The following is a 12,201-nucleotide window of genomic DNA, read 5'->3' as shown; positions in this document are numbered from 1 at the left end:
TGTTCCTACAAAACAAATTAATGAAACACAAACATCACTGAGGAAACTGAGCCGATTTTCAAGATGGCACCGTTTTCTGTCACGATTCCAAACCACATTACGGACAAGAAGGGAAATGATTGGATTAACACCAGAAACACATTTTTAAAGAATCAGAAAACCATTCACAAATGGAATAAAAATGTGTAATGAAAACAGAACACACAAAAGATATTTCTGGGATTAAAACCCAAAGATAAAAGTTTCAACATCACACTGGTCAATTAATGTTTTGTTTTTGTTGTTAGTGACCTTCGTAGTTTTACTCTGTGTTTATGTCATTGTTTGACTTGCGGTAAATATTAATGTTTCAAAAGACAAGTACTACTGTTTGGAGTATAGTTCTGTTTTTCTTACTAAAGTTAGAATCCAGGTCTAAGGTCTAAGTGTGTTTCTTACCTGCTACCTGCTTGCTCCTCTGTGAGGCTTCTGAAGCTAGTGCATATGACATAGTTATGATTCTCTCTTGTTCTTGCAGCGCAGAGTCCAGGTCTGTGAAGTCAGGCTTGTCCACTGTAATGGCTGGTTGTACATTCTGCACGCTGAAACACAGATGGGATAGGTGTCTTCTTCTCTTCAGAGTCTAGTCTGTACATCTAACATTATACTCATTTCTCCAAAGCTTTAATCATGTTACCTAGATCATTCTGATAAGTGCTCCACAGTTACCAGACAAAATCAAGTCTGAGTAGATGGGTTGGAAAGTGGATAAAGAAATATCCTGGGATAAGTCAGAAGTCTCACAAATACTAAACTGGAAAAAAATTAAAGCTTTTACCAGGTATTTAAGTATTAATGAGTAGGAAAAGTGATTAATTTGCATCTTTGAATGTTTTAAAACCTAATTAGGCTTAACAGCCTAAGCTCTGTAAACCTTACTATCAAAATTTAAAAAAAAAATCAACAGAAGAAAGTCATTTTTCCAACCAAATATCAAGCTTGATTGCATTCTTCCTTTATTTTAAATAAGGAAATAAGAAATTATATTCAAATAAAATGAATATCAGACATTGCTTTGAGAGGGAATTCGTTTTCATGTATCACTAATATGGAAATGGTGCCAAAGCTTCTGGAATGGCCGTCATTTCTATTTTGGGAGGTGTCAAATCGTCCCAGTAGACAAGGTTGTCTGTGATGAATTACCTCGATTTGGCAAGGATGCTTTTGATTCTTTCTACTTTGCGATGACGAGCTTCCATCTCCTGAATGCTAAGAGGCTCCTCCGGCTCCGTTTCCACATAGCGTTCCGGAATGGGAACTTTCTCAGGCTTTGATAACTGTGATCAGACAATGAACAGCTCTTCAAGATGGACTTCACCGGGAAATACCAAGAACACAAGGTTATCTTTACTGCTATGACATCAGACATTGTTTAAAGAAAATACGGCCTCGGGTGAGAATCTTCAACTTAATCACACACAAAGATAAAATGTGTTCGGCGGCAAGCACTGGGGATTTGAGTGAGACCTCCAAGGTAAAAAGAAGCTTCATCCTCACTGATGATTACAGAAATTCAAATGGTGTAGAAATGACAAAAATGCCAATCAGAATCTTTAAAAAGAAACTCCTAGCGTTATGAAGGTCTTTAAAAAGTAGATTCTAGTTTTATGAAGGTCATTCAAATGTATATTAATTTTGGAACGTAAATAGGTAAATACTAAATTATTCAGTTTTACATCTAATAATGCCACAATTAAAATACATTTTAAAAATACTCTAAATCTATTAAGGGAATGCAACTTGCATATTTTGAACCAGTGCTGGGGAACATGTTTAAGTCTCTAATAATTAAGAACAAATGTCAGTACAAATCAGGAACAGTTAAGTCCTGTTTCCACATAAAATCAGAAACAGATCAGAAGTCCTTGCTCGGTCATCATTTCCAGCCTTTCAGTCTCTGTTTTACACATCACTTACTTCATGTTTTATAATCATACATTTTATTTCTAAGTGCTTTTAAAAATGTGCTAAAAAAAGTACATAAGTAAAAAATCACAGTAAAATAACCCAATAAAATTGAGAATAAAATGAAATTATAGATCAAAAGTTTATAGTTTATAAAAATTATAGATCAAAAGGCATGTTTTTAGCTAATTTAAAAAAGGTTTGTAGCTGCAAAGTGGGCAATGAGTTCCAGAATAAGATGAAGAAGCAGATCTCAGATTATATGTTGGACTTTATTCCTTAAATAAATCTTTAAACTACCCTGATAATTGACAGCTCCGTGTCTTACATACAGTCTAACTTCAAAATCCTGTCTAAATTTCACATGGAGCCAAGGCAATTTACACAGGACAGGAGTTGTATGCAGATCAATTCATGTTTATTCCTTATACATTTTTGCATTTTACATATTTCCCCAAGAAGAAAGGTAAATGTACTCTACAAGCAGAAAAGTATTACATTGTTAACCTGTAAACACATGCAGTTTGCCTTGTTCATGAAGCCCTGTCCCCATCTCAGCAGATGGACTTACTTTCATTAAGAGAAAGTAAAACTGTCCAACTAAGAAACACTTTGCGCCCAGAGATAAAGAGAAAGGCCCTCTGTTTTCCCCTTCAATCTTTACCTCTCGGCTGATATCTAAATCATAGTCCTGCGGTTCCAAGTCCAGCTCCTTCATTGGCACAGCGTGAACAGTGAGCCACTCTTCCTCCTGCTCTCTCGCGCGCTCCTCCTCCTTCTTGGCGGCGTCGTTGTCGTTGTCGTCGTCGCCGCCGCCGCCGCCCCACGCAGCTCGCTCCAGGAGCTGTAAATCAAACTCCTGCTCTCGCTTCCACTGACAGGCAAACAGATACACCGGCATGTTAATCTCCTGAACGGCACCGCGCTAGCGTTGAAGCTCAAACAGACAGCACGGACACTTGTATAATCTCACATCGCCACTGGACAGCTGCCTATTTCCAACGACACATTTTTACATAATGTTTTCTTGCATTATTGTGGGATTATAACCCAGACGGGCTCATAAAACAGCATTCTGAGAATGGGTGATGACCACAGAAGTCATCACCTGCCTGAACTTGACCATTTCAGAAATTAAACTTGGTACACCTGGCTTGATCTTAACCCAGCAGCAAGAAGCACTTTGCCAGTTGGACTAACAGATCTCAAATCAGCAGTCCTACTGATAGGGGTCTAGCCTGACTTGCCATCAGTCCTCGTGTGGTTATTCCCTTTTAAGAACAGGATCAATCCAAGTTAACTAATGCCAGTGCCAACACTAGATGTGTCTGCACTGCGGCAATATTTGACAGGTCGAGATTCTGTTGTCAATTCTGCACTGCCTTTTGCTCCTTTACTGAGCCTCCCACTTATATAAATACCGTTTCGCATAAAAAGGTATTTTAAAAAAATAATACAAAATTAAAGGTTCTGAAAGTCTACTGTCATGTATTCTGTATACTTTAGGTGTGCAAGATGACTGTGATAGATTTACAAAGGAGCTCGATCCAGAAGCTTGCAAGGCAATTGTGTAAATTGCAATCCTATAAATTGAAGTCAGCTGATTAAATCCTGACTCGGCAATGCTATGCACTGAAAAATAATGTTGCTGGTCAGAAAATACCTTTTCCATTTTGTACGCAATGCATTCACACTATTCCCCATTGCCTCAACACTCAGTGTTGTATTCTCACTGTATATTTAATGGCAAAAGTAGCAGAAACAGGAAAGATCCAGAAAACTGAAGACAACCTTAAAACTGTAACAACTATATCTAAATATTAGATCTAAACCACCAATTCTGAATCAAAATGTGGATTCATAGTGAGCACCTTGGTGTACATTTTACTGACATTCCATTTCCCAGGTAGAGTGACAAATGTTTGTGACATTTTGATTCATCCTCTATTAGATACTGTCTAGATGCCTAAGAAGCATGGTCTCATCATTCATTTTCCACTTTGGGTTCATTTCATTCAGCTTAATACTGAAGGGTCTCAGGGCAAGGGATTTACCAGTGTGTCTGTTGCCTTAAGAAACAGATACTTTGCTACTAGGTAACTTCATAGGATCATGGTCACCAACTGTGTGTGGAAAATACACATGTTCTTCAGTTTTCATATTATTCACAGATGCAAACATAGGGATGACAGTGTCGTAGTTACACCACCCCATGCACTTTTGATATTTACTGAGCATTAAAAGAAACTTTAATTCTATGCATGTTTTTATAAAAATCAAGTATATGGATTTTGGCTATTAATTAAATGTCTTTGGCGCTATTATGAATAGTCATTCATGACTGTGATACATTGAAGAGACAAAGTGGGACAAAGAAGCATAGTTCCATCATTCATTTTCCACTGAGTTCATTTCATTCAGCTTAATAGTGAGGGGTCTCAAGGCAGGGCTCAGAGACCAGTGAATGAACACGTGCTTCGCCAGACTATATGAGGAGAATGCGATTACATCTGTAGCCTGGTGCAAAGCATCTGTCACAGATGTTCAGCTTGTATTGTTTCCAAATGTGATTCTCACATTAGAGCCCCAACTGTTTATGCCAAATTGTTAGCATAATACATTTATTTACCATGTCTGTTTTACAAAAACAGAAGCGCACCTATTATATGTTTGTGATTTTCATTGTTGTGAATTTATTGCAGCTATAATAGGTTTCTTTTTATGCTCAGTATAAGAACATTTAAAAGCACTATTAAAAAAAATCTTATTCAGCACTTTTATACACCAATAAAATACATTCAGAAAAGGTCTGAGGCTTCTTCTCAACAGCAGGATATGTCCCAGCTCTTACTCAGCATTTCCTTTACTTTTGCATAAACATGTGCAGGAATATAGCTATAGATGCACAACACTTTGCACAACAAAGGAAACATCCGTGGCCTTTGTCCAAATACATTCATTGGCATGAGAAGATGCCATTAATGAGTGCCAAACAAAATAAAAGACATCCAGCATTAATCTGTTCACATCAATACGTTCTAGGGCACTATGGTAAAGCTTAGTTTTTGGCTCCATATCGAGTCCAAAGGGATGCGCACATATACAGTATGTATGTATACGTGTATAAATACATACACCCATATACACGTTTTAAAAGGAAGAAAAGTCTGAGCTAAGGAATAAAACCCTGCTAAACAGCTCAAGAGGCAAGGATGTTCCCACACTGACAAAACCCAAGAAAATGACCGGCAAGGCAGCAGTTGGGTCTTTTGTATGTGACGGTAAGAAAACAAGCTGCCAGCAAGTGCCAATCTCCCAAGTACGGGTACAGTCACCCATAAGATGCAAATAGCACAGCACTACTAAGAGCACATTCTGAAAGCATGCATGTTGCTTTATATAGCAGTGCTCAAGCATTAGCATTCCTCTAACTTGTAATCCCCAGATTGACTCATATCTTTGAATTCCTGAACAGACATGTAATCGCTTCCCGTTTAATGAGGAAGCCGTCCAAGTGTGATGCCAGTTAAATGTGTTCTCCTCCTTTTAAGGAAGCTACACAAGCAGGAAGGATCATAGTATTTCTTTATGAATCAAATTAAGGTACCAAGCTCCCCTAATATGAAATGGTGAGAGACAACGCATACAAAGAAATCGAGGACAATACTGGTGATGATTTACACGGTTTCATCAATAACCAATATATTTATACAGTACATTTGATCAGTGTATCATCTCCTCTATAAAATGTATAATTAATAGTGAAACTGTCCTATATAAATCCAGAAACTAGGAATGTTATACAACTGAGAAAGGTGTGTATACTCCTTCATAAACCATATTAAGGTACACAAACAGTAGACTGCTTTAAAGAAGCTTACAGTATATTAGTTAAAATAGTGTGTTATGAAAAAAACATTAAGGACATTCCTTATGTTGATTTAACAGGAAATATATACCATTTACTGCTTTCCAAAAATGTATTTAATTCTGCAGAAATACATTTTTAGGATGCTATAACACAATACTCCACCTATGCAGTCCATAATGAAGGAGTCCTAACCTTAAAGTACACAGCATGTGATTTCTTAAAGGATTCTGTGGAGTCCGACTCAACCAAAATACTCAGGATTTCATTCCACTATGTCATGAATCCTCTTTTCCGTCTTAAATTGCCCTGAACATAATTCCAACTTGTGTAACCAAGTTCTTGTGTTGTTTTTCATTTTGAAGAAATCCCTTGAGATGGCCAAGTCAATTCACTTCAGGATTTTGAATACCTAAATTCTGTAAAATGCCTCCACATACAGTAATCTTCATTGTGACACACACAAATACTGGATCCTGCTATATCAGCACCCACTGCCCAACCACCACCTTTGGTCTGGGAGTCAAATGTTTATACAGCATGTATACTGAGCATGCATATCTTGGAAGTTAAAGGCAGAAATTTGTTAATGTTTTTCAGGAAGGAAATACACCATCTTAAACTGAATTTACTATCCATTTTTAACTACACAAAGCTACAAGGTATTCAGAATTGTCTACCTTGCAGCAGCAGGCCCACTTTGGGTGGGAAAGTGTCAATGTTGTGCAAGTATGTGTCTGAAGCTCAAGCTCTCAGTGCTCAGCATGTACAGTATCATTACATCAGAGATATTGCCAGGAGTGGGGATTAATTTCCTTTTTAAAGTTTCAGAAAGGCATTACTAATTTAAATGGCAGGGAAAGGCACCTCTCTCACTGTACACATCAATCCCAGGCGTCATTGTGATTTAAACAGAAATGCGTGTTCAAAAATATATAATACCAGCAATGAAAAACCCGGCCAATATGTATTAGCAAAGTGTTTTATTTATTTAAGTGGAAAGTTCTACATTTAAAAAATATGAGTTGTGCAATTTATATTCCACTCGCAGATTAATCTGATTAGTCTTCATACGTTTTCAAGGATTATTTAAAGAATGTAGTTTAATTATTAGAGACGTACAAACAATGCTGTATTGATAGACTGCTGATGCTACAAGCAGTTTCCAAAGGGCACTGTCATATCAGTATTTGTACAGAGATTTTTCAACATTGTATGCAGAGTTAATTCACCTCCTATTGACTTGCCTTCATAATGAAATTAAATAACACTTAATGCTAGCAAACAACTTTCAGGATCAACTACACAGTGTAAATGGTAATTGTTCAAGTCAGAGAGCTACATGTAATCACTTATGCACTAGATATGGTCTCACAATGTCAGACCTATTGAACACAAGCATACAGGGTCAGAAGTTACAGTATAATTTACGTAGAAAAAGGTTTCTAAAAATGAAGGCAAAACACAAAAAAGCAATGATATACATGTCATTTTCATGGCAGACGTTTGTAAAAGCATGGAAGTTAGCATATGTCCATTCACTGTATGTCATATCATACAGTCAAATCGGACTCCTGTTTTTCTAGGAAAAGCAGGAGGGCTAGCCATGGAAAAGTGATGTTGTTACTGGAATGACTATGCTAAAACAAACTTATGGAGTAAAAGGGTGTGCAGGACTACATTTTATGCATCTTTCAGTAGCTTAAAGAAACACAATGATGCCTGGGTGAGAGGGAAACCAGTTAGATGCCATTATTATGGATTCAATATTAGAAAGCCTGGGGGAAGATGACCGATACACTGCTATAAGTGTGAGAGCTTGTGCAATGGCTTAGGTACAGGAGGGGTGCATGATAAAACCTTGATGTTACAGCAGAAAAGAGAAATCATCCTTTACAATGAACAGCACAGAGGAAGTAGGCAACTCCTTGCAGCAGGAATGTGTTAGTGGCAGAGAGAGATTAGCACTTCAGAGTACTTCATCTTTCTTTCACTCGTCACCAGATCCCACACTAGACAGTGCTGGAGATCTTAGCCTTAAAAACTGAGCCTTATGGAGGCCTTCCAGATACATGCATCATTGAAAGCCGAATTACATACTATATAAAAAATACATGTTTAACCACTGTACAGGATTCAGAAGTCACAGGATAAACAGAACTAAAATGTGTTTATGGATAAATTAAAATGTAAGTCATATTAACACTGCCGTTTTTATAAAATCCCTTGAAGAGCCAAAAAACCCCATAAGAAAATAATCTGAAATTTGAAGAAGTGAATTTTGAAAAACTGTTGTAAACCATTATTAGTAACTGAGAATTGTGTAGCATGCCTTTCTTTTAGAAGCATGGCTTACCTGCATCTAGTGAGGTCTGAATCTGACAGCACATTTATTCTTTTAAATTGAACTTTGAATTTGAAGTAAAACCACTTATTAAAATTATTTTGCACAACATAGCAAATATATAAAAGATACAAATTATGCAAACGCATCAAAATATTTTAGTGCGGTTTTAAATAGTAATGTACATAATGTACATTTTTTCTCTGTACTTGAAAGTAAGTTCAAAAAGGGCTTCTTTCTACTGTTATAACACAGTACATTCAAAATCCTCCTCAGTTTTAGGAATAACTCCTTATCCATCTCCCTCCAGACAGACTCCACTCCCATCTCTGCAGTCACCACACTTCACAAACCAACTTACCTGCAGTACTTGCTATCTATCTCTATAGTCTTTTAAATTATTAATGCACTTGTGCTATTGTAACCGATTATAGTACAACTATTAATACAGTATTAATATATTATCTCTTCAGACCACAGTTGAGTTCCTCATGACTATAAGTAAGAAAATACTGACAGATGTTAAATGCCCCAGCTGTTAAGTACAATGCGTTTCGTTTTTGGCAGGACATTCTAACGTACTGAGCCCACGTCTGCAGAGACGGGTCTGGAGGTGGAGCCGGATGACATGGCCGCTCGCTCTCCCTGACTCAGAGTCCTCTTGCGCTCCCGCACCAGCGCCTTCTGGTGTCTCTTCATGCGTTCGAGCTGCTCCTCCGCGCTCATTCGGCCTTTCTGATGCTCCCCAGAGTACAGGCGCTCTAAGGCACTCTTTGGTCTTTCCTGCAAGGACTGTGAGTGGAGCAGAAATTAGCAACAACAACAACAACAGAAAAACAACAAGGAAAAAGTTTCAAAGAGCCCCTGGTAAATTCACATGTTTACATTTTTCATTAATATACAGTGTAAAAACAGGGGCTGCTTTTCAGGGCCCATGGCAACATTGAAGCAATAATTAATTCACAAGTTCAATTTTCTTCCCCCTCAGTGTCTCATGGTACGTAACATGATGTGAATCTTACATTAAAAGATTTTAAGGTTTCAAATGGGTTAAAATGGTGTTTGTTATTGCTGCATATGACTATATACTATTTCCTTTATGCACTAATAATTAAACCTTAGCAAATTTAAAATGTTCTTGACTTAAGATCCTAGTTTGATTACTTTTGCTTTTGTATACAAAGCACAATGACAAAGACTATAACTCTGAGATGCAACTACATGTTTCTGGAACGAAAGAAATCTAATGAAGGGTCTTTGTTTTTTTATATTAAAATAAGGTAGGATGTCCTCTTTGCTCAGATCAGATCCTTTTGCTTCTTCTATCAAAGGTGAAGCCTGTTGTAAATTTCTCATTCTTCAAGTTGCACTGTTCTTGCAGGGCAGAAACAGACATACCTTTAAACCAGATGGAGAAACTCCTCTTCTAAGGGTAACATAGGAGGAAATGCTTGTGGACTGGTTCAGTCTGGAGGTGGAGCCTGCTAGTCCTAAAGCAAGAGTAATAAAGTCACTGTCCATACTCAATACTGCTTCTTCACATTCACATAAAACCTAATAACCCTGGGATCTGAGATGATTTTTCTTTGCCACACACTAAACACTAAAAAACAGTCTCATCATTATTTCCTGTAACTATTAATTGTGCATATAGTACTAGTTCATTAAATCTACCAGCATAACAATATAATTTATACAGTAAGAAATGAAGGTTCCTCCTACCTCTACTTGGTAAAGTCTGGTATCTGCTGTCAGGATCCTGAGCACTCATCTGACTGTAGCTACTTCCTCCGCTGAAAAGTTCAGGCTCGCTCATGTACGATCGCAGCTCCACACTCTGACACAGTGGAGGGAAAGTGAAATGCTCCAGTCAATAAAACTCATTTACACCTTTAAAATTGTTCCAGCTCCCTTAAATTCTACTTTTGTGGTGCCTGCCTTAATCATGCTGCTTCGAAGCTACTTGCATCTCTCCCTACATTAAAGAAATCAAAAGCTTGAACAATTAATATGAGACAAAATGTCAAACTTTAGGAAAAAAAGTTTGCATTGTGAGAAAGGACACACACCTTATAATCACCATTAACATATTGGCCAATTTCTCTGTCCCTCTTTCTCTCGTCAGACTGGCGTTTGAGACCGCGGACGGACGTGTGTCTGATGACCGATGCTTCCTTCGGAAGTGGCGGGACAGCAGGCGGTTGGTCATCAGGACTATACAGCTGGGGCAAGGGTGGTCTGGGAGGAGCCTCATCCTCCACCTGGAAAAACAAACGCAATGCTCCCAAAAATCACCCTCATATGGGGAAGCACCAGAAACAGCCCTTCCGCTTGAAAAGCTGCAACTCTTCTCCGTTCATGACAAAACTAAAAGGGAATGCAATTTGAAGAGTGCTACACAATCCCTAAAAGAAGCCCTTATTGCCTTGACAGAGGTGTGCAGTTTTCCTTTAAAAGGATTAAATTCTCAAGCACATTTTTCACAACTCCCTCGAATATTCATGTGTTGTCGATTAGTTCTGGAGCACTCATTTATTATCCAGCGGTTTTCCTATTTCTTAATAATGTGGCTTGAAGACTTCTCAAGACTTCTTACCCACTAAAACACATAAGCCAGCACTCTAGAGCCATCGCTCACCTGCTTTGGCACAGACTTGCCCGATGAGTGGGGCTGCTGCAGGAACTGTTGGCTGTACAGCTGTGAATGGTGGGGCGCCCTGGTCTCTGGGGCAGGCTGGACAGGGCTCAGCTGTGGGCTGCGGGTGGGAACTGGCACTCTCTCCAGCGTGGAGACACCGAGGGGCAGAGAAGGCACTGAGGACAAGGACACTGAAGGCACAACTTTCCTCTCTGCAGAAGACAAAGAACTTGCAGGGACAGGTCCAAAAATGCCAATCTTGCTTCCGTTCTTACTGATTAATCAACGAAAAAGATGATCTTTGATGATTAAATTTGGTCATCAAAATGTTATCCAGATCTCTGTTGTTAAAAATGATTTATGAGATGATGCTTCTTTACGAATGCTATGGACACGACAAAGAATTTATTTTGTTTTCCTCAGCACTTAAGAGGGTTTTCAACTAAGATGGCATTATGCGAGGCCCTTACCTAATGTGTATTCTTACACTTAAAGGATTAAAAAAATAAAGAGGACAAGGGAATATAAATTCTCCTCACCTGGATATTTCATAGAAGCAATGGTAACTTTGTAGTTTGCTTTATTGGAGCTTAGTCCAGCCATGACATCCTCGATCCGCCACATATCTTTTTTCGTTTGGGCTTTCTCCTGCTTTAAAGGATAAATATAAATGTTCCCAAAAAAATTGAACATGATCTGAGAATTTGCAGATTATCCATTTGGGACTCCTAGTGCAGACAGACCTTATCACGCTCATTGTGACACATGCCTTTTGCTTTAACAAATAGCTGATTTAGTGATGTAGTTGCATGTGTACGTAAAGGTTTTCTTCATTTAAAATTAATTTACTCCTTTGAAAAGAGAAGGTATAAGTAGTTTAATAAGACAACATGCTAAAACTCATGAGCCTTGATCTCCAAGATAAAGTCCTTGGGAAAATTCACTACTTCTGTTCAATGACTTGAGACAGGTTTATGAGTATGCAGATGATCATAATACAACCATAATAAAACAGCAATTGTGCTGGAATACTGAAATTAATTATAGACACAGTAAGTGAAAAGTGAAACAAAAGCAATACATTCAAGGCAAAGACAATACAGTTACACAGTGATGAACCATGGGATTTCACTTTATTAAAACACTAAATCTAAAAATTAGAATAAGAATGTGAAAACAGCACTACATTATTAACCTTCTTTAATGGTCTGGGAGTAAAGTAAAGTGAAGAATAAAACTAATTCTATCTCTATGAAACATGGGTTCTGTGTGGATTTGTTTCCATGATGTTTGAGTTATAGATCAGATTATTGACTGGAGAAAATACTACTAATAGGCACAGTATACTATATACGGTATGTATAATATTCATCTACATTCAACACTAAGTATCAAAACCTTCTTAAA

General features: G+C 37.8%; 1 protein-coding gene across 18 annotated transcripts in view; it reads right to left on the bottom strand.

The window, feature by feature from the left end:
• plekha7b (pleckstrin homology domain containing A7b) overlaps positions 1–12,201 on the bottom strand; it is a 125,428-nt gene that overhangs the window by 6,430 nt on the left and 106,797 nt on the right. For 15 of the 18 annotated variants that reach the window (XM_088611219.1, XM_088611224.1, XM_088611225.1 and 12 more), the window contains 9 exons: positions 11,334–11,445; positions 10,795–11,006; positions 10,226–10,417; positions 9,879–9,993; positions 9,555–9,646; positions 8,739–8,948; positions 2,609–2,818; positions 1,183–1,316; positions 439–581 (listed from right to left, as the gene is read on the bottom strand). In XM_088611219.1, the coding sequence (XP_088467345.1) occupies positions 439–581; positions 1,183–1,316; positions 2,609–2,818; positions 8,739–8,948; positions 9,555–9,646; positions 9,879–9,993; positions 10,226–10,417; positions 10,795–11,006; positions 11,334–11,445 (1,420 nt within the window). The remainder of the gene's footprint in view (positions 1–438; positions 582–1,182; positions 1,317–2,608; positions 2,819–8,738; positions 8,949–9,554; positions 9,647–9,878; positions 9,994–10,225; positions 10,418–10,794; positions 11,007–11,333; positions 11,446–12,201) is intronic. The other 3 variants (XM_088611220.1, XM_088611232.1, XM_088611237.1) reach the window with 1 other exon arrangement.

This window comes from Lepisosteus platostomus, chromosome 18, assembly GCF_059453375.1.
Source record: "Lepisosteus platostomus isolate fLepPlt1 chromosome 18, fLepPlt1.hap1, whole genome shotgun sequence".
In the NCBI taxonomy this organism is placed as follows: domain Eukaryota; kingdom Metazoa; phylum Chordata; class Actinopteri; order Semionotiformes; family Lepisosteidae; genus Lepisosteus; species Lepisosteus platostomus.
Note: the sequence above shows the minus strand (reverse complement) of the source record. Positions and strands in the feature narration are given on the sequence as shown.